The sequence below is a fragment of the Acomys minous genome (assembly GCF_964271855.1).
Source record: "Acomys minous genome assembly, chromosome: 9".
Taxonomy (NCBI): Eukaryota; Metazoa; Chordata; class Mammalia; order Rodentia; family Muridae; genus Acomys; species Acomys minous.
The window spans coordinates 49,492,341-49,514,852 of NC_140490.1; the positions used below are offsets into that span (position 1 = coordinate 49,492,341).

At 46.5% G+C, this 22,512-nt stretch overlaps 1 protein-coding gene across 6 annotated transcripts in view; it reads right to left on the bottom strand.

The window, feature by feature from the left end:
• Positions 1–22,512, bottom strand: part of JARID2 (jumonji and AT-rich interaction domain containing 2) — a 187,911-nt gene that overhangs the window by 8,788 nt on the left and 156,611 nt on the right. For all 6 annotated transcript variants that reach the window (XM_084795892.1, XM_084795895.1, XM_084795891.1 and 3 more), the window contains 7 exons: positions 19,409–19,638; positions 13,270–14,302; positions 9,895–10,397; positions 7,615–7,707; positions 3,152–3,270; positions 2,992–3,062; positions 2,211–2,325 (listed from right to left, as the gene is read on the bottom strand). In XM_084795892.1, coding sequence (XP_084652018.1) covers positions 2,211–2,325; positions 2,992–3,062; positions 3,152–3,270; positions 7,615–7,707; positions 9,895–10,397; positions 13,270–14,302; positions 19,409–19,638 — 2,164 coding nt within the window. The remainder of the gene's footprint in view (positions 1–2,210; positions 2,326–2,991; positions 3,063–3,151; positions 3,271–7,614; positions 7,708–9,894; positions 10,398–13,269; positions 14,303–19,408; positions 19,639–22,512) is intronic.

Below are 22,512 nucleotides of genomic sequence, written 5' to 3' on the forward strand. Positions count from 1 at the left end.
GTGGTTACTAAGACACTCATGAGAAGGACCATAGAGGCCGGCATAAGAGCATAGAGTAGCCATGAGGAAAGCTGCAGTTTGGAGCCTACAGACTACAGCTTATGGAGACAGAGGAGGAGGCCTCAGTGGGGGCAAAGGCTAGAAAATTGGTTGACTTAGTCAAGGGGACAATGTAGAGTTCCCTTCCAACAATAGGAGGAACTGGAATCTCAATACCTCAAAAGTAGCCTACCACCAAGAAAGTGCCACTGGGCCATATGGTTAGGACCAAAAGTCTGGTGAAGGGAAGGAAGCCTACTCATGATCTACAGGGAGTCAACTGCTTGAATGACTGCTGCCTGGGCCAGTGGCTGTCACATGAGAGCCCCTGATAGCCTCTGAGGTCATGAGAACAGAGACAGAGCTAGACATCACTAGTAATTAGCAAAGTCTCCTCTTCCCTCAGCTCCATGGACACAGCTCTACAAGCTTGGTCCAACAGCAGTCCCGACACTCTACTATGCAATATTATCTCTTTGTAGCAAATCCTGGTCTCAACTGCTGAAGGGAGGTACCAGCCACATTTTTCTTAAATGTTTCTATCATTTGAAAGCCAACATATCCCATTATTGACTCATGATTTAAATATCAAGTAAAAGCCACACACCATAAAGTTCTCTGATCATATCCCTGGCTCTGCTTTCTTCTATGCCATTACGAGCTCAGGCATAATACTTCAAAGAGCTCACAGAATCTCAAATTTCACTACCTCCAACTATACATTCAAGCTTTAAAAAAAAAAAAAACAAAAAAACAACCCCGGCACATGCACTGGATGGTTTTATGTCAACTTGACACAACCTAAAGTTGAAGGGAAGAAACTTCAAGAAAATGCCTCTATAGGGGCTGGAGAGATGTCTCAGTGGTTAAGAGCACTGGCTACTCTTTCAGAGGTCCTGAGTTCAATTCTCGGAAACCACATGGTGGCTCACAAATGTGATCTGATGTCCTCTTCTGGCATGTGGGTGTAAATGCAAATAGAGTACTCATATACATGAATACGTTTTTTTTTAAATGCCTCTATAAAGTCCTCTTTTTAAAAAAAATCCGTATGTAGGCAAGCCTGTAAGGCATATTCTTAATTATTGACTAATGGGAGAGGGCCCAGCCCTGGATTCTATAAGAAAGCAGACTAAGCTACCTATGGGGAACAGGCCAGCTAGTAAGGAGCACCCCTCCATGGTCTCTCCACCAACTCCTGCCTCCAGATTCCTGCCCGGTGTGAGTTCCTGTCCAGACTTCCTTCAGTGATGTGGAAGTCAAATAAACTCTTTCCTCCCTAAATTGCTTCTGATCGTGGTGTTTCATCACAGCAGTAGTAACCCAGACTAGGACACTGATATTTTCACAAGACAAAGTCATGGGTCAGAATAGCAACAGGCAGGACCACAGTGTCTCAAAGAACCAAAGCTGTCCACAAGAGTGTGGTACATTCCACAGATGCCATCTGCCCCTGCCTCATGGCCACATACATCAACCCATACCACCAGCCTCACCCCGACAGGTCCCACAGCACACAACAACCCAGACCCCTCTTTGCTCATCAGGTCAATAACGAATTATGGCAGACTGCTGCCAACATGGGCTCCTGAGGAGTTACAGAGTCTGTTTATTTAATAAAGAGTATCTCATCATCCCTTAGAGCAATAAACACAGTGTGAGCAGGAGGCCAGCAGGCTGTGAGACTATAAGATGAGACATCATATGATATGCAGTCAACTCCCATCTGCTGCCGTCAACACAGAAACCAGAGAGCTCAGCCTTGAGCAGAACACAGAGGTCCAACAAAGAATGGAGACACAGTTCCGGTCATGCTTCACCTGGGTAGACGAGCTCCGGAGCTCTTATAAAAGGCCACTCAGATGAAGCTGCCCAGCCCTGTTTCCCCATGGCACTTTATGAATGCTGCCATGAAATCAATTGTGGGAATTCTCTAACATATAACTAGGGTCCCAGAAGGGAAACAAAACAAACAAGCAACTCACAAGAGAACAACACAATAGGCCACAGATGGGAAACATCTTCTGTAACCCTGCAACCCTTGTAGAAAGCCAAGCCTGGCTCCATCCATGTGTCTGTCCCTGCAGGCTCCGGCCCTTTAGCATTGCCCTTCCCAGCACCAGTTTCCTGAGCTACCTGGGCCTGCCGCACCTGCTGGGGTGAGTACTCACCAAATGCAGTCAGCACCAGTGTGTAAGTAGTCAATATATGGAAGGTGGTTTTGGTCTCGAGACCAGCATGAGGTAGAAAAGACCATGCCAATATTTAGCCAGGGAATAGTCACTCCTAAAACATAAGGGGAAAGATGTGAGTTTAGAACAACAGTGCTTCAGAGTGACAACCATTTGAAGTGCCCTCCAAAGATTGGAATGCGACTCTGCCTCTCCCAGACAAAACACTGAAAGGAAAAAGTGCCTACTCCTCCCCACTTCCTAGACAGAGATAAGTCTGTGATTCTTGCATTGTGGCTGGGTAGCTTGTCAACCCTAAGAGTGAATATGCAAAGTCTCAGGGTTGGGGAGGCCTCACATCAGTGCCTCTGTCCACAGAGAACAAGGGAGACACGGCTCCTGGACTGGGCAGAAGAAGGGTGTGTCTTAGACATTCCTTTCAAGGCCCAAAGAATTCACAGCAACAAAAACCTCCATGAGATTTTTGCCTAAGTCAGAAGCAGCTTTCACTTCTTATCCCATTTATTGTGGCTGCTAGCAAAAACAGCCTTTAGTAGTCAGAATTCAGTTTGAAAAGGCCTTGTCTAATACTCTGAGTTAAAACTAAGCTCCCCAGATTTTTGCCATGTAGGCACCCACATTTTCTTTCAGACTTCATCAAATGTCATCACCCGTCCCTTGTGCCTAAGGCTCCAGCCCCTCTAGCAGTGCTTACAAGAACCACCTGACGTTGCTCTCACTATGAAAGCTGGTACAGGAAGAAGCTTATGATCATGCTTACCAGGCACAGCACCAAGGTGACGCAGGATGGACCCTGTGTTATTGGGGAGGACGGTTAGGTTCCATCCATGCCTGCAGAGGGGAAGATGGAGGCTGTCACAGGTTGGTAGGGACAAGCACCATCTAGGCCCCAAAACATAGATAAGAGAATGGACCATTACCTTGAAAAGGGTTCAGATTTTCCCACCGGGAAGCCGCTGCCATGGGTATTAGTGTCCACCTTTCCGCAGTGGACTGCCACGTGACAGTCCTTCTCTTCCACTAGCCTCCAGTACTCTTGCTGTTGAGAAGAGGAAAGGGCAGTCACTACATAAAACACTACATAGAGCACAAGGTGTCAGGAAACTCCCATGAGCAATCCCTTAGAACCTAAGGCAATGGGACAACTGTCATCTCTGGGGACACATCCTCAAACCAACAGAGGGTTATAGAGTCTCTGGAAAAAAACTGTGAGACCTGGGATAACAGCATTGTCAAGGGAAGCTGTGGGAAGGATTGTAAGCTTTGTCACAGGTGGAAGCAGTCTTGGCGGGCTTTGCCCTTGGACACACCACGGATACTCCCTGAGATTAACCTTGAGATAGATGGGGTGGAGCCATCCTGGGCCTGGAATTCAGGAAGCAGACAGGGGAGACTCCACCTGGACTATTGTGTTTTCTTTTTTTTATTATTAAATATACTTTATTAATTTATTCATATTACACCTCAAAAGTTATCCCCTCCCTTGTACCTCCTATTCCTCCCTCCCTCCCATTTTTCCCTTACTCCCCCCCTCCCCTATGACTGTGACTGAGGGGGACCTCCTCCCCCTGTACATGCTCATAGGGTATCAAGTCTCTTCTTGGTATCCTGCTATCCTTCCTCTTGAGTGCCAACAGGCCTCCCCATCCAGGGGACATGGTCAAATATGAGGCACCAGAGTTCATGTGAAAGTCAGACCCCACTCTCCACTCAGCTGTGGAAAATGCCCTGTCTATTGGCTAGGTCTGCGTAGGGGTTCGAAGTTTACTGCACGTATTGTCCTTGGCTAGCACCATAGTTTGAGCAGGACCTCTGGGCCCACATCCTCCCATCATAATGTTCTTTAGAACTAAACAGAGAATTCTCAACAGAGGACTATCGAATGGTTGAGAAACATTTAAAGAAATGCTCAACCTCCTTAGTCATCAGGGAAATGCAAAACAACTCTGAGATTCCACCTTATACCCATAAGAACGGCTAAGATCAAAAATTCAGGTGACACTACATGCTAGCGAGGATGTGGAGAGAGAGAAACAGTTCTTCGTTGCTGGTGGAAATGCAAACTAGTACAGCCACTCTGGAAATCTATCTGGTGCTATCTCAGAAAACTAAGAATAGGGCTTCCTCAGGACCCAGCTATTCCACTCCTTGGAATATACACAGAAGATGCTCCAGCACACAACAACAACATTTGCTCAACCATGTTCACAGCAGCCTTATTCATAATCGCCAGAACATGGAAACAGCATAAGTGTCCCTCAGTAGAAGAATGGAAAAAGAAACTGTGGTACATTTACACTATGGAATACTACTCAGCTATTAAAAACAAGGAATTCCCAAAATTTGTGGACAAATGGATTGAACTAGAAATGATCATAATGAGTGAGTTAACCCAGAAGCAGAAAGAGTCAAATGGTATATACTCACTTATATCTGGACACTAGCCCAAGGGACATGTCCCATGAAAGTCTTCATTTACCAGGGAAGTGGGACAGAGGAGAGGACATCCTATTAGGACTCTAGGTGAGAGAAGCATGGGAGAATGGGGAAATAGAAGGATCCAGAGGGTCCTAGAAACCTACAAGACTATTGTGTTTCTAATCGACCCTCGATGAGAGGAGACTGGCCCTTGCATGTGAGAGAGAGACAGGCACAGAGGTTGAGAGGAGCAGCAGGTTCGGACCAAGCTCGAGCACACGTGGATTAGGAAGTGGAAGTGGATTAGGAAAAGGATCAGTGAACAGGCAGGACCAGCACGCAGGCCAGAGACACCTAGGGACCCGTCCCATGGAACAGATACTGGAAGGTTCACTCTTGTTTCCCTTTAACCTTTTTTCCCTCGTGTAAGATAGTTGGGTGGTATAATAAAGTTTAATTGTTAAGAAACAGAGCCAACAGGAAGCCATCCACATAAACGTCATGTGACTTACATTCGTTGGCCTGTAAACCACAGAAATCCTGACACTCTGGGGCATGGGGGTACTATACCTGACAGAACCAGTCACATGAGATGCCTGAGTCAGAAAGCAGGCCAGACTGGGCTGTAAGGCTGAGAAAGTTTAGAAGTCTTTAAGGGGCACACAGAACTGAATTTTGATTTAGGACAGCTGTTGCTGATGATTGAACAATAACATGAACAGACTTAATCTCACAGAAATGTACCTACTAAGCATGTGTGATACAAGCGTTTGGACCTGAGTTTTGATTCCCAAAACCTAAGTGAAACTGGATGCAGTAGTGTCCATTCTGTGATCCGAGCACATCTAGGGCAATAGAGCAAGTATAGATAGATGAGACAGTCCCCAGATGCTCCCAAGTCACTTAGCCTGGCATGGGCAGCAGTGAATGAAGGCCTTGCCTCAAACAAGGAAGGTGAAACCCAAGATTGTCCTCTTTCATCCACATATGCTGTGGCAACACAAACCCACACAAAACATTAACAGATATTAACAGTAAAAATGGTGAAATGTCATGTTAGGAAATAATCTTTTTTAAGAAGGCAATGAGAGTCCACCATGGTGGTGCACGCCTGTAATCCCAGAACTCGGAGGCAGAGGCAGGTGGGTTTCTATGAGTTCAAGGCCACGCTGGTCTGCAAAGACAGTTCAGGACAGCCAAGGCTACAGAGAGAAACCCTGTCTTGAAAAAAACCAAGAAAGCATTGAGAATAAGGGGAAGAAAGACTTATGCTCCCGCTTGAAGAATAAGCATAGCATAGCGCAACACACAGGGCAGCTGCTCCCAGCCACACTCCAGCCCATCAGCATTATGTGGGAACTGGAAACATGGTATGGGGCCAATGAGACTGGAGGGCTCAGATTTCATCATTGAGAACCTTGTAAAGGTGGAAGGAAAGAACTTACTGTACACATGCGTGCACATGCACACAAGATAGCCAAGCTACAACATGAGCTGCTTCCACTAGGGACAAGGGGTCCCTTAAGAAAGCACAGGAATCAAGTGGTGTTTCCCTTTGAGATGGTCTCTCCCCCACCCTCAGTGGCACTTTCTCACTGCACTTCAATCCACACATGCCAGAAGCACGTTCTCCCTTCAAATGAGCATCCAGGATCAGCCTGCAACCCAACTTCCAGGAAAAAGATACTGAGGCCTTTCTAGAGGGCCAAATGGCCACAAATCATAAAGGAATGCTGTGCCATTCCTGAATAGAGCCCTCACCCAGAAAGAACACTCTGACTGATCACAGCTGAGAACAGCAGCCACTAACCTCTAGTGGAGGTTAGGGACTCACGTCACACCAGCAGCTACCACTGTCCACCAGGAGAGAGGAAAAGGACCGCTGTTTTTACAGGGCACAGAGTCCAAGACACCAGCCAGGCACAAGTTGAAATGTGAGTTTCAGCAAACCTTCACTCTTGCTTTTAAATATTCATGTAATGGCTACAGCAAAATCTGCTCTCTTTGAGAAAAAAAAAAATCCTAAATAGAAGCTTGTAAAAACAGCTATGGACAGTAGTAACCATCAGAGCTTCCTGGAGATGCTAAGATCACAGAAGGGACAACAAAGGTTAGAGATCTCTCATCTGGCGTGTCTGCCACAATGTCATGAGGCGTCAGGAAGCAAGTATGATGACTACACGGCTATCAAACTAGTCCAGTGTAATGGCAATCCTAGGCAGCGCTGACCCTGGGGTTGGCAGTGGACAACAAGCCCCAGGTCACAAAGCTAGGCAGACTCTATGCAGGTAATGGTAAAAATCTGATCAGCAAACAGAATTATCCTAAGTCCATTAAAAAGCTGGCGGGAACTTGTCATACATCACGAGAAACTACACTTCCAACATTCTCCTCTTCTCAGCTACAAGGGCACTGAGACAGGGATCAGAACTGGCCTCTCTCCCATCACAGACCAACCGCTGCTAGGTTCCTATGTGGGCAGCTGTAGGGTCCCAGGGACTCTGGCCAGGTAAACAAACAGGACCAGCTCCATCCTGCAGTGCCTCATATGTAACGGCTGCTAATTGGTGCGGGCAAACAAGAGCTCACTATCTTTCCAGCACTGCACTAGCTCCAAGGAGAGAGCTGGCAGTGGCACAAAAATGGCGACTTGCCAATCCCATTACATGAATAACAGGAGAGGAGAAAGGCACACCATGACCTCAGGGGATTCCAAATATTCTCTTCCAGAACACACTGGGAAGATAGTGGAGAGACAGTTCACTGAGGGCAAAGATTGCCGGCTGGACCATTGATAGGAACCCAGACACACTCCTCAGACCCTTCTAGCAGGGCCTAGGGAAGAAAATGCCTGGCTGCTCCAACACACACAGGACAACCTCTGCCCCTATGTCTTTCCATGTCACATCCAGCCTGAGGGCCTCTCCTAGTGTCACAGGAGGCCATGTGGAGGTGACCAACTTACCTCAATCTCTGCTGGTGCAGGCTCCTTGCTAAAGCACATGTTCATGATGTTTCTTGCTGTTCGATAAAAAGTTGTTAGAGAAACAGATCTTCCCTGAAACAAAGAAAACAGAATAGTGCAGCCTAAGACAGGGCTAAGCCTTGGCTGTATATCAGGACATAAGTATCTCACAGGCCTCTGCCCAGTGGCTTCCTCATGGTGACAAACCACACAGCATTCTCAGTGTGTGATCTCAGCACACTTCCTGCAGAGCACTACCTACCAGTGAGCATGGAAACAGCGGGCTAGGCTTGTTGTCCAGCAAGGAAGGGCTGAGGATGAAGTACTCAGGTTAGAAAAGTGCAATTTGAAACTCTCTTCTTAGAAAGTACAGGCCTAATTACGAGGAAGACCTAATGTGATACTAATTATGGCAGACACAGTAAGCCATGAGATGGACACGCTGCTTGCTGCTACCCTCAGTGCCCCAGGGCACAGAGAAGCTGTGGGTACCTTGGCCAAGCACATCAGGTTTTCCAATTTAAAAATACCTTTGACAAGGCAAGTTTAATAAAAGAGTAACAAATACTTCCTTGAGTCTACCATACTTTCATAGTACTGGCTTTAACCAACTACCAACAGGCATGAGGACAGCTCATTTCAGAAGGTAGTGGTTTGTAATTGTAGGTTAATGAGTGGCTTTAATAATGAGGATGACTTCACAGTCACTTATGATACACGCCAAACAAGACAGGTGAGTGGGCTCACAACCCCACCTGTGTCTCATGTGGCGGCTCAAGTAGATAAAGAACCAGATGATAGTGGTGCACTTCTTTAATCCAAGCACTCAGGAGGCGAAGACAGAGGCAGGCAGGTATGTGAGTTTGAGGGCAGCCTGGTTTACAGAGTTCTGGGACAGCCAAAGCTGCAAAGAGAAAAATTGTCTCAAAGAACCAAAACAAACAAAAGAAAACAGACAACAAAAACCAAAACCAAATCAAAACAAAAAAGACCAAAACCTATAGTCTAGAGTCTAATAACAGACAAACCTGTAGGAATATGTGAGTACCTATTTATGAAAAGAAAGCTATAATGCCTGAGGCACAGAAATAAGCCCAGTGGCAGCTGGGGTCTCCTTGTCAGGCCAGTCCTCCAAAAGGCATGCCTTGGGGCCAAGGGCAAGCCAAACTCTTCTATGAGGCCTTACGGTTTATGGTGCCACTGCATAAACTTTATCACTGTAGAGAGACAGATTAGAGCATGAAATCCCACAGGAGCCTAGCAGACAGTGGTAAAGGTGATAAACTGGCCTGGCCATTGCAGCAGGAACCTATTTAACTCAGCATGCCTCCTGCAACAGAAGGCCAGGCCAACACCTATCCCAAGAACACTTCTCTCCATAAATTCCAGCCAAGGACCTCAGGGGAAGTTGTCTGTCAGAGCTTCACCTAGGAGGGTAGCTCACACTTAGCTTCTATAAGCTGGCCCTGGAGTGCCTTTCACCATCCTCCCCTCCCCCTCAGGCAGGCCAAGGGAGGGAACCCTAAGTCTGGGGAAGTAGCTGCCAAGAGACACTGCTAACTCTGCTCTTCTGCCAGGAGCAGACTCCTGCTGGAAAAGCCTCCACAATTCCACTTTCCAGTTTCTTTCCCACTTCCTTTCTATGCTCACCTTCTATGGTGAGATTAGTGTTACAGATGCATCGGGTCTGGCTGGCTCTATACATCAAGGTAACAGCACTGAGCTGAAGATGGAGTCGGCAGTAGGCTTTTTGGAACATAAAATGAGGAAGGAGCGAAGAGCATTCTCAGAACCCCAGCCCACAAAGCTCTGAGAAAAGCAGTGCTTAGAGGCACAGGACAAAGTGAGCATGTGACTCATGTGGGTGTCCCTGGAAAATATGCAGACTTATGTACAAGTAACACATCATCATTTATGGGAATATGGAAAGGCCCAGGGAGACAGTATCTTCCTTATCCTATGGTGTCAAACCTCAAGCCTGAGTCCTTGATGAGTTAACTACTCAGCCACTGTAAGCTGTTATACCAGACAGAACTCCGATGAGGCATCAGCTACCCCAAGAATATGAATGTGTATCCTCTAAAACACGGTAAAATCACCACTGTGACAGTGAGAAAACAGTCCAGCCTCCAGAACCAAGAGCCAAAAATCTTACCATTAATTTAATGTGTCCTCTGTGGTATTCAGGCACAGTAACTCAAAACAGACAGTCTCCTAGCATTCAGCCCTGCAGAGCAGTCTACCTTCTCTGGCTCTCCCCCTATTCTCACCCACCTTTACCTTATAGATGCACTTGTGGAAGTCATTGAGAACACCTTTGTCCTCTTCCTCCTCTTTGACCACTTCCTTTTCCTGAGCGAACAGTCGCCGCCGGCCTGTCTTGAGCGGTGCCCGGCCCACCTCCTTGAGCTTGCTACGAAAGCCGTTCCTGGGTGTGACGCCATGGATGAGCCCGTTTTTGGGCTCAAAGCGGGGCAGCGAGTGGAACTTGTGGTGGTCATTCTCTGTGTGGCCCTCTAACGGCCCTTTGCGCCTCTCCAGGGTCTCCTTCTCCATCAGCACTTCCTTCTCCAGCCGTCGGTGCTCCTCTGGGGACAAGGAGTCATAGGAGAGCAGGTACTGGCAGTAGGCCTCCTGCAGCTTGGCCAGCCGGTCCTGGGCAGTTTTGGGAATGCGCAGCATGTCTGCTAGTTTGTTCCATTTTTTGAGGTCAGTCACTTGCTGCATGCCGCCCATCTCATTAATCAACCGGAAAAAGCAGGCCAGGTCGAGCTCACAGCCTCCTGGGCAGTGAGGGGGAGAAATGGTTAAGAAGGGCATAAAGCAAATTGTTTCCTCCCTATGGTCTATTAATCCTGAAAGACTATCACAAACCAGGGCTGCCCACCAGGCTCCAGGGTTAGAACAACTCGCAGCCAGCTTGCAGCTACAGTGTGGAGCACTGGGGTCATGGCTGAGTACTAGGAGGCAATACGAGCTGAGGCATCATCGTCTTAGGAAGGAAGGTGGCCAGGGAAGGCATCTGAGGAACTGATCAGAAGGAAGGAAAGAGGCAGCTATGCAGACAGAGAGGATCACTGAAATATATCCACATTGTGGGCTCAGCACAGCACACAGAGGGGCAAAGCTGTAGTGATGAGTGAGGCAGCGTCTGCGCATGGCTAGTGCTGCCACAGCTCACAGCACTGCTGCTGTGGGTATCACTACACAAGTGAGCAAAGCCAAGTCTCTCCCAGCTGCCGAACTCATGAGGGGATTAATCTCTTTTCCAAGACAAAGACCACATTTGCTCATGGGCACAGAACTTTCTCTCTGACACTCAGAGGCTGCTATCAGAAAGGGTGAGTTTCAATGTTTTGAAACTCAAATAAGGGCTGGGCTGTATAGCTCAGTGACAGAGCACTGGCCTGGCCTGTGCAAGACACACAAACCAAAAATAAAACCAACAAAGGAACAAATCCATCTCATTTGTACTTAAATGCAGACCTCATCACTCTATCTTCCTGGGTGAAGAGCAGGGATGCAACCTCACTGAAAAGTAATTCCCATCATGTAAGGGAACCCGGAAAGGCCCAGGGAGACAATACCCTCCTTATCCTATGCTGTCAAGCCCCAAACCTGAGCCCTTGATGACTTAACTGCTCAGCCGCCCTAAGCAGGCCAACTGTCTGTCACTGTTGTACCAGACAGAACTTGGATGGAGGCATCAGGTACCCCAAGAATACGAATGTGCATCCTCTAAAGTGCATGGTAAAATCACCAGTGTGACAGTACAAGGTATTATCTCTGCGTGCTTCTATCAAGTTGCCAAATGATTCTTATTCAATGCTAACACCTTAAAGAAAAATAGAGCTAAAATCTTACCACTCATTTAATGTGTCCTGTGGGAAGGGAGACTCCCCAGGAGACTGAGTCATAAAAAGGCACATAAAACTTACCTAGTCCTACCTAATGGAAGCCCTAGGCGTGACACTTGCATGGGTCATGGGTCATGGGTCATGGGTCATGGGTCATGGGTCATGGGCCAGGTCAATGGCAAAGGAGACAAACATGAATGATGATGAAGTGGCTCAGGGCTTATGGTACTAGTAAATCAACCAGGGTGATAGGGGAACACAAAACTACACAACAAAAAGTCCCTAGGTTAGTTACCATGGCAACGTTACCTACCACCTCATCTATCCCCACATACAAAAGCATTGTGCACTGCCAGGGCCCCTACAAATCCACAGGTCTCCCCAACGCAGGAATCTGGTTCACTAGCCTATGGGTTACCTGAGAGCTCTCTCTACCCAAAGCCCGCACCTGGCAGCAGGTGACAAACCACGGATTCAACAGACCCTCGTCAGGCATAGTTAATGGCAGCCTCCTGGGGAGAGGAGTTAAGAAATCTCGACCTGCTAGTCTTGGCTTCGGAGTGACTGCTGAGCCATTCTCCACTCCTCAAGCACAGACATGAAGCTGCTTCACAGGAGCTGGAACCTACAGGACGGTAGCTGCTGGCCACCCTGAAGGACTGGACAGGGACGGTAGCTGCCGGCCACCCTGAAGGACTGGACAGGGACGGTAGCTGCCGGCCACCCTGAAGGACTGGACAGGGACGGTAGCTGCCGGCCACCCTGAAGGACTGGACAGGGACGGTAGCTGCCGGCCACCCTGAAGGACTGGACAGGGACGGTAGCTGCTGGCCACCCTGAAGGACTGGACAGGGACGGTAGCTGCTGGCCACCCTGAAGGACTGGACAGGGACGGTAGCTGCTGGCCACCCTGAAGGACTGGCCTCTTTTGTACAAGGCTCTTGGCTTTCACTGGAAAAGTCTGTCCAGGAGTGCCAGGAACAACAGAGAGGGAGAGGAGTCAAAGGGAGTGAAAGCAACAGGAAAAAGGAGCCATGCCTACTCCATATCTGCAGGAGAGGCATTCAGCTACGCCATGCCATCTACCCTCAGTAGTAGCCCTTGGGATGAACTCGCCAGTCCTAGCCCTTAAAGACATGGAACATAATATTGTCCCTTATGTCCAGAGAAGGTCCTTTTAGCTCACCAAAACTAGAGGGTAGGGGGCCAACAAAAACCAACACAGGCATATGGGGGAGTGAAAATTTGTCATGGAACTTGTAAGCTGATTTATAAGACCACCAAAGTTGACATAGTGAAGTACAAAAGACCCCACAATGTAACATGTTGTGAGGGAATCTTTAAAGTAGCCACTAAGTTAAAATAAGGTTACCATGCAGGCCTTACCACAACCTCACTGGTGTCCTTATAAGGAGATATCCAGACAGACAAACAGAGGAAATGCTCTGTGATGACACAAGGTGCAGGTGGCCCACTGCAAGCCAGAGACATGTTTTAGCATGCAGAATTAGGAAACAATTTGTGGTATTGAAGCCTTGGCACTTTGTTGTAGCAGCCCGAACTCCTCAGCCCTTCCTTGGACACTGCTCAGTCCCAGCAGCTCAGTCCAGCAGGGCCTGGGCTCTAACATCAAGAGAAGTGTCACGGTCTGTGCGCTTTGATAACAAGCTTCCTACCACACCATATAGGACCAGGAGAAGGGTTCCATTAGAGCAGGAACTGAGTTGAGAAGCCCACCTCCTTCCATGCTAGGGATCATGGCAGAGCTGAAAGAGGACCGCTCAATCCTAGCCCTTACCTATGAGGGGGAGTTCATCCATGGTGATGCCCTGAGATCTGAGGTGCTTCTTTATACAGGCTAGCCGCTGTACGTTGGGGCCCCAGCGCCGGCCCAGCTTATGAATGTGCTGGATCTGCGTGACAAAGCGCATCTCATCGTTGAGCTTGCACTCTGGCCGCCAGTCTGGAGGGGGGATCACGCGACACATCCCATACTTCTCCACCTGAGCGCGTACTGACTCGATGTAGATGAGCGGGTCATGGAACTCCTTGGCGGAGGGCCTGAGGACAGGAATCTTGTCCATTGCTGCCCACACAGACTTGCCGCCCCCTTTCTCCGGCTTGACCTGCGGGTCATGCGGCTTGTGCGAGGACTCGGGTTGCGAGGTAGAATGATTTTCACAGGGGGTGCCCTCTGTCTTGCCATGTGCTTGTTTGCCCGGCGTGTTCTTGCCAGCTGTGGCCCGCTTAGGCCGATTCCTTTCCAAATTTCGCTCGGGCACTTCCTTCTTCACGTGTCCATTCAGCAGAGACTTCTCTGCTGAAGCCGCTGTGGCCTTTTTGCCAGAAGCTTCAGCAATGCCTGCTGTCCCCTTCATCTTCTTGGGGGGTGACTGTGGCTTGTCCACCTGCTGTGCCTCTTCCAGTCTCCTCTTGGAATTCCTCAGCCCCTCCCTCAGCTGCCGCCCCCCCACCTCCTTAGTGCATGACTTTGGGTTCAACCTGCTGCTGGCCTTGGGGCCACTGGCAGCAGGCCCTGTGGACTTGGACGCCCCCCCAAGGGATAGCACCTGTTTGCGGGTTTTTGCATTGCTACTTTCAGTTTTCCCTGAGATTGTGTGGTTGACAGCTGAACTGGATTTGTGGTGGTTGGGTTTGGTTTCCTTGACCAGTTCTCTCTTGGCTTTGGTGTATGTGACAGTCCCCTTGGTCACTGTGGCAGTGTACTTCACAGTTTTGGATGGTGAAGGTCTTACTTCTCGGATCTTTTTGGCACTGGTTGTACCTGCACCCAGAGATGACATTCGAGTGACTCCATTTACCTTAGACACCTATGGGGGCAGCAGGAGCAGGGGAGAAAGAAGGAATTAGTACCCAGGCTAAAACAATGAGGAAGGACAGTAGTCCTTACCCTGCTGGTGACAGACATGTCTCAGAAGTGATGTGGAACATCAGCTAAGCAAGGCAGAAAACCCGTCAAGAAGAATTAGTCTGTGATACTCGTGTGTGGATCTTAGCACACACCTAACGTTTTGTACCAGACTGTGTAGGCCTGTCTGTTGCTCTTCCTGATGTGTTTGCATACTAACACTCCCCCCCCCCAGGAAATCTGGGGCTCCATAATGAAGACCCCTCCACAGACCCATCAGTTACCTATCCTGAGTTTCTAAGAACACTAAGATCCTGTTCATTTGAGAAAAGTGTGCAATGTTTTTTTAATACATAAATATATATGTATTAAAGGGACTCTTCCAAAAGGGACTGTTTGCTATTCTTTTGGTGTTCCACATAACAGTATTGCCAACCCACAGAACATAAAACCCAATTATGCTATTAAAATATAAACAAAATAAAACAACAATACCAAAACAAAACAAAACTATACACTATAGAAGGAAAAGAACAGTACCACTCAAGTGCTTTGGCTCTGATTCACATGCCAAGCCCACAGGCATGGTTGCAAACTGCCAGCAGCTCCCTGTCATCTCAGTCTCATCCATGAGAATTACCCTGCACTGACTGACAGCCTCACTCGATGCAGGATGGATACTTGGGCTTCCTTTGTGAAACAAAAATATACCTAACACCCTTCTGTACACATGGTTCCTATTTTTTGCCCCTCACAAGACCCCATTTGGGTTTCTGTTAACTAGGTAAATAGAGGCAACCGTCACATACTGGCCATCGATCTGCCAGCCTAGAAAACCAAGGGAGAATTCTGTGAGACAGAGGCTGGCTCACTCTCACAGGGTAGAACAGTGTGGTTCTGGCGCAATGCCTGCCCCGCTCCCAGGGCCTACTGATTTCCAGACAAGAAAAATGAAGTGCTGACTCGCTGATTCCGGGGCAGGTGGCCCTATAGCAGTCACTATGGGCATGGGTGTGGTGTGACACTTAAGCCCCACTCCATCTACAACATGGATTTAAAACCAAGAACCATGGGGTCTTAGAGCCACAGCCACCACTTCCAACTCACACAGTTACAGAAACCACACACCTCCTCCCAGAAGGGCATAGCCTGGCTTGATGCTGAGGCTCCTAATGGTAGCTCCCAGTGCCAGCATGAGGCGGGACCATGACCAGCATGCCCTCACTACATGACAAGCCTTATCTTGGTGACAAGATTGGACTAACTAAGGAAAAAGTATGGTTTGCTTTGAGGGAGATGAAGAAAATAGATCCAATTGGTAGGCATCCAAACCAGCAAGGAAAATTACAGGTTCATGGTTTATCCACATAGATCACACTGCCCTGTCCTTCAAGTCTCTGAAGCTCTCTACACATGTAATGAGGCCTGTGACCTGGGAATTCCAATCAGGTCTTTTTAGATGCTGTCTATGGTCTACACCATGAAAAACTACTGAGCCAAGTCTCAGTGAAATTTGACACTTCGCTCCATGAAGCGCATTGGGAAATAAGCAGGAAGGCACAGAGAGTAGGCGGGCAGGTCTCTTGAATGATGCTACATGCACTGGAAATGGTAGAGGAATACATGCTATACAGGCTCTCCACCTCCCCTGCATTATTGGGAGGCACAGCCAGTCCTGGCTCTAGGCCTCACTTGCCCTTATGTAAGAAACCCAATATGGGTAGTCACAGGTCCAGCCCAGGGATATGCAGGCATCCAGTCAGTGTTTCTCTAGCTTGGAAGCCCTGAAACTGCCTAGATGGATGCAAGCACCTTTGATAATTAATGCAAGCCCCACCACCTCTTGCCACAGACTGGATCCTTAAGGGCACAAAAGGAACCTGTATTCAGAAGACCTGCAAGGTTCAATGTGCCTACAAGTTCTTTAGCCCAACCTTTCCCAACCTTGTCAGAGTGGCATGAAACCGGCAGAATACTATATAAATAATAATTTTTTTAAAAAATTTAAGCAATTGTTTGGTTCCCCCACCCCCTAATTTAAGAAGCAGCTGAGGTATTATAAAGTTGTATCTGACTGGCTTAGCACTTAACAGCATCCCAGAGGCAAATTCTTAAAAAGAAAAAAAAAAAATGAAGTTTTTTAAATAGCAGAAATCCCATTTTTAGTGCTTAATTAAAGTTTGGTGAACAGAGAGGATTTGTACTTATAAGACAAAACATAAAATGCATGCTTGGGGACTAAGTAATCGCAAATGTTTTAGTGGACTAAGATATTAAGAGTCCTCAGTTCGCTGAGTGTGGTGGTGTGCTTCTGTAATCACAGTGCTTGGGAGGCAAAGGCAGGCAGATCTCTGAGAGTTCGAGGCCAGGTCTACAAAGTGATTCCAGGACAGCCAGGACTATAAAAGAAACCCTAACTCGAAAAGAGTCCTCTGTTCACCCAGGGTCATTAACAACAAGCTCTTGTTCCCCACTAGAGGGAGCAGGTGAGCTTGACAAGGAGCAGGGATGTTAAGTGGGGGTGATTAAAAAGAACAAAACTTGGTGTGGTGGTCTGAATTGAAATGGCCCCCACAGAATCACAGGGTGTGACATTATTGGAGGTGTGGCCTTGTTGGAGGAAGTGTGCTTTAGGGTTTGTACTCTGAAGTCTCAGAAGATCAAGCTAGGCTCAATGGCTGGCTCATTCTTCCTGTCTGCCATTCTCAATGCAGAACTCTCAGTCACCTCTCCAGCGCCACATCTGCCTACGTGTCACACTATATTTGCCACACTATATTTCCCACCAGGATGATAATGAGCTAAACCTCTGAACTGTAAGCCAGCCCCAATTAAATGTTTTCCTTGATAAGAGCTGCTGTGGTCACAGTGTCACTTCACAGCAATAGAAACCCTCACTAAGACACTCTTGATTTCATTTGGTAAAGCTACTTCCCCAGTTTCATTTTTCAGAAATTCATTCTTAATCCTTTGGCCTATGTTAGGAGACCAGGTCGGAATACTTCTATGTACTTTCAGAACAGGCCTCTTGTGACCAAGCATGTCAAGTTATCTTTCTTCCTTCTCAGTGTTACAGTTTATCTTGACATATATTTACTGTGGCCCAGTAGTTTATACCCCAGACTACTGACCACATACAACTATGAATTTCATTGACTTTCTTGGCAAACTAGTATTTCAAAACCCTTTTGCAGAGCCAGATAACACCAGCAATCAGGAGGCTTGTCAAACATTTAAGGCTAGTTTGAGCTATACAGTGAGACCCTATCTCAAAACAAAGAAAATAATCTCTCTCCTGGTAATTCCAATCATTTGGCAATACCACATCAGCTGGCATCTGTCACTGTGTTTAAATGGAAGGCTTATTTCAGGATAACAACAGATGACAGCATCTACCACACACACTGCCAGTTACAGAGGCCTGCGATGAGATTAGAACGGACTGCTGGCCACAGACCCTACATACCAAAGAAACACAAAAGTAAAGTGTGCGTTCATGCTTACTAAGTCTCAGGATCCAGGGCCTTAAAGCCCAAGGGCTACCATTTACCATTATTCCTAGTGCAAGGAGAGTGTTTTCCTGTGAGAGAGATGTCTGCAATCAAACAAAGACAGTGGCTGTACTGCTCAGCAGCATCCTCACAAACCACAGTACATGCATAAATATTTCTTACATTCAAATCTGAAGGTAAAACTCAGAGGGTCCCTTCAGGTACTTAGTATAATTATATCAAAGAATATAAAGGGACCTGCGACTGCTATGCTGACTTTATTTTCAGAACATTTATTCTTTCCTTTTTCACAAAGTCCCTATGGAATGAGATGGCAGGATTACCTCTAGACAATGGAGTCAGGAAGGTAAAGATCCTATTTCAAAGGTTCAGTAGAGATCAGGGTCATAGCAAGATTAGAACTATCACCTCTGATTGACCCCATCTGCAGGGTCCAAGCCAAGAAAAGAAGCCAAGACTAACAGCACTTGGGCGCTAGCAGTTCATCTATTGTGGCCTCTGTGGTGGTTTGAATGAAAATGGCCCCTATTGGCTCAGATATTTGAATGTTTGATTCCCAGCTGATAGACTGCTGGGAAGGAATATGAGGTGTAACTTGGCTGGAATTGGTATGAACAACTGGGAAAGGCTTTAGAATATTAAAATATCCAAGCTCAGTGCCTGAGGATCAGGATATAGCTCCCCATTACTTCTTCAGCACCACCATGTTCCCCATCATGATGGGGAACTAATCTTCTGAAGATGTGAGACCCACCTCCAAAAGATTACAATCTTTTATTATAAAAACTGCCTTGGTCATCTTTTGTTAGAGTCTTCTTTCAATATTCTAGATCACAAGTAGATCGGGTAGTATGCACCCAGCATGGGACAAGGGGCAAAGACAACTCAGTCCAAAAGGTGCTTACTGGTCCCCTTCAAAATGCTCCCCCCCCCCCACCTAGACTAATTAATGTTGAGTTATGGACGGCTGAAGAAGAGCCATGACTAGCTAAGGAGAGCAGCAATGATCCTAGGTGAACATAACCCAAGCATCCCTTGATTAAGAGCCACCACATGATGGGGAGATAAACTCAACAGAACTAACTTCTAGTCTTAAGATGTTGGAGGTTGGAAAGATGCTTCAGGGGTTAAGAGAACTGGCAGCTCATCAAGAGAACCCAGGCTCAACGCCCAGAATCCAAATGGCAGCTCACAACTGTCTCTAATTCCAGTTCCAGAGGATCCAACACCCCAACACAGACATACATGATGCAAGCAAAACACAAATGAACATAAAACAAAATTATAAAAAGATGGCTTATTTTAACACCTAACTCATGGCTCTCAGACTAAAACAAGGAAGACGATGTGTGTTCCCACATTCCAGCTGGTCAAGACATCCAGGAAAGAAAGGGAGGCCACATCTGGATCTTTACAGGGTAAGAAGGGCACCTTGGTGTAGAGACATGATGCCTGCCATATCAGGTCCTCCTTCTCCAGCTCTTTCAGGCTGAGCTAACCTTGATGATTAACTAGGCCTTCTCTGGAGTACTAGAAAGCCCCTCACTGAGGGTTACCTGTTTCCGTAAATCCTGAGCAGACCGAGGGGGAGGTTGGTGGTTGGCAGCAAGCCCCTTGGCTGAGGAGGCTGCAGAGGCGGCGGCTGTGGGATGAGCCGCTGAAGCCTGCTCCTTTCGGCTGTCTGCCCTGTGGTCGCTGTGCTTCTCTTTCCCGGGAGTGGCCTCTTTGCTTTTGTGTTTTTGAGCAGGTTCTTTCTCCCGTGTTGACCTATTGGAGCCATTGAAAACTAAAAAAAGGAAGAGAAGGAAAAATAACTTACTGCCTTGAGTAAAGGAACCATACCATGTGCCTATTCAAATGTTCTCCAGAGAAATGACCAGAACCCAAATTCAAACAAATCTGAAATGAAATGAAACTGAGTAAAACCCTTTAGATATATGCTAAGAACAATTTCCTAGATCATAATTTTTTGTTTGTTTTTCGAGACAGGGTTTCTCTGTGTAACCTTTGCTGTCCTTGCACATTACATAGGCTTCTCTCCAAATGACAAAATGTCACTTTTCACCTTACCTAAGCCATAACTTAAGAAACAAAAGGGTTTGTTGTTTTGAAAGCATGAACTGAAGGCGCCATCTCAACTTATTCACGGTATTGCTGATGTCATTATCAAATTCAAATTATCACTCTGACTTATTGTTTTGGTTTGGTTTAGGTTGGGTTTTTTTGAGACATGGTTTCTCTATGTAGCATTGGCTGTCCTAGACCTCCTTTGTAGATCAGGCTGGCACCAAACTCACTGCGATCCACCTGCCTCTGCCTCCCAAGTGCTAGGACTAAAGGCATGTACCACCACGCCCAACTCTATCTTTTTTTTTTTTTTTTTTTGAGAACTCCCTACCATAGCCAAGGCATAATTTCCCTAGCATCAAGAACAGCCTAGGCTACACAGTGAGCTCTAGGTCAGCCTGGCCTACAGAGTGAGACTATCTCAAATAAAAACTAAGAAACAAGTTCCTTCAAAGGCTATCAACACTAGACTAAAATAAGCAGATTGAACTTGAAAAAAAGTTAACACCGTATTTCCTCAGCTTACAAGGGACTATATCATAAACAACCCAGTGGAAACAGAATGTACGGCTGCATCTAACCCACTGACCTTTGGAGGTTACAGAAATATCCCTTAGTGCTGCAAAGCTGGCAGGTTGCTAGGCTCATTGTCACTTGCTAGCATCCCCAGACACAACTGGATAGTACATCACTAACCCAAGACCCAAACTCACTATTCAAAGTGCATTTGCTACTGAATACAGCCTCCTTTATAGGATAGACTAATGTCAGGGGTCATCTGTGTGTAGTCACATTCCAAAAGTAAGACGACATGACTATCTTAAAGAATTTTAAATGAACACACCTGGAGACTGCAGCGCTGCTTTGGGTCAGGGTAATGCATGCAATTGCTTTTATGACCTCCCAGTGAAAAGGAGGTGGGTGGTGAATGTGAAGGGGAGCTGTAGGTCAGGCTTATCCATTACTAAATTCAGAACCAGCAACTATTTCCCTAAATAAGCCACACCGATAAATAATAAAGATTCTTAAAAGTGTTCAGCCTGCTTAGAATTAGCTGATTTAAGTTTGTAGCCATTTGGCAAACATAAATATGTAACCCAATATCCTTTCAACTATCAGGTTAGATCTTTAGAATCATTAATCTACTTCCTGCAACCTGAAAGCTAACCCAGCCCCTGAAATCTAGGACTCTCCCTTGCTTTGTTGTAACCTGTCTACCTAAAATCCACACAAATATGTTTGCAGGATAATCTTTTTTCTTTTCTTTAAAGTTTTAAGGGTAGGGTATCACTGTATAGTCCTGATTGGCCTGGAATTTACTATATAGACCAGGCTGGCCTTGAATTCACAGAGATCTGCCTGACTGCCTCCAGAGTGCTAGGATTAAGCCCCGCTAGGACCGTCTTCTGTTCTCTAAGGATAAAGGTCATTGTAACCCAATTGGACTAGTAGAGAGAGCTTCTTCTAGTATAAAGACCCGAGCAAGGAGCTCAAACAGAGAATTCAATCTTGCTTCCTCTACCAGCCCCTCACACAGCCAAAACCTCTCTACGCACCCTGCACCCACGCCCAGAACACCTTTCTTCATACAGGTAGCTAGAGTGGAGAGCAGCAATGCCTGCTCTCACCCTCACAGGAAGGAGCCATTTAAATGATCTACACCTATCTGAGTCACAAATGTTTCTGTCATTTGTCCCTGGAACTGGATATGGTTTGACCTCAAACTCTGAAACATGCTTAAAAGTACGTCCCGTGCTCTCAGCATCATACTCAGTTTGTATTTTCCTAGCGCTAGTTTTGCTTTTTAAAATGTTGAAGCTTCTTTGTCTTCAGGTTTAGGAAGCTCTCCCACTACAAATGCTGGAGATCGCTTCATCCCCACATCATAGTGTCTTTTTCCCTCCTCACAAACTATAAAAATAGTTAATAAAATTTGTTTATGGTATAACACATTAGGATACACAGATTTATGAAATGTTTAAGCTACACAAATGAACATGCACAATCTCCAGTGTTTTTACTGATTTTGTGAGAACATTCATTTTGGCTCTGCTTTCTATGGGTATAGAGTTCAGCACTATTAACTCAAGTCATGTTCTGACAAACAGCTCTCCATGGCACAGAATGTTTTCAAATTTTAAGTAATCTAACTTTCCTTCTAAGCCTTTTATCTAAGTCATTTTAATTGTTTAGGCTTAAATCTTTTGCACGACATAAGACAAAGATTCGCATTCCTCACATCTGGATTAACTGTGAGTAGCAACCTCAAAGTTCCTTCCAGGACCAGCAATAATTATATATTCAAAACAGAGTTTAGACACTGGAATAAAGATGGTGTCTCATTACTCCTCTGTTGCACATGATACTGCTAAATGCAGGGGAAATGGAGCAGCTATAATGGCGGCATTTACTCTAAGTGTAAGGAACTAGCCACTGTCAGAAACCATCAGTCACACTCCCACAGCTGCACCCTGTGCCTGCCTGAGAAAAATGAAAATCATCATCTGGGAGGAGTCATACTTCAGTGTGACCAAAACTCAGGATGGCACGTGAGTCCTTGACTGTTCACTGATTTCCTAAAACAAAGAACATA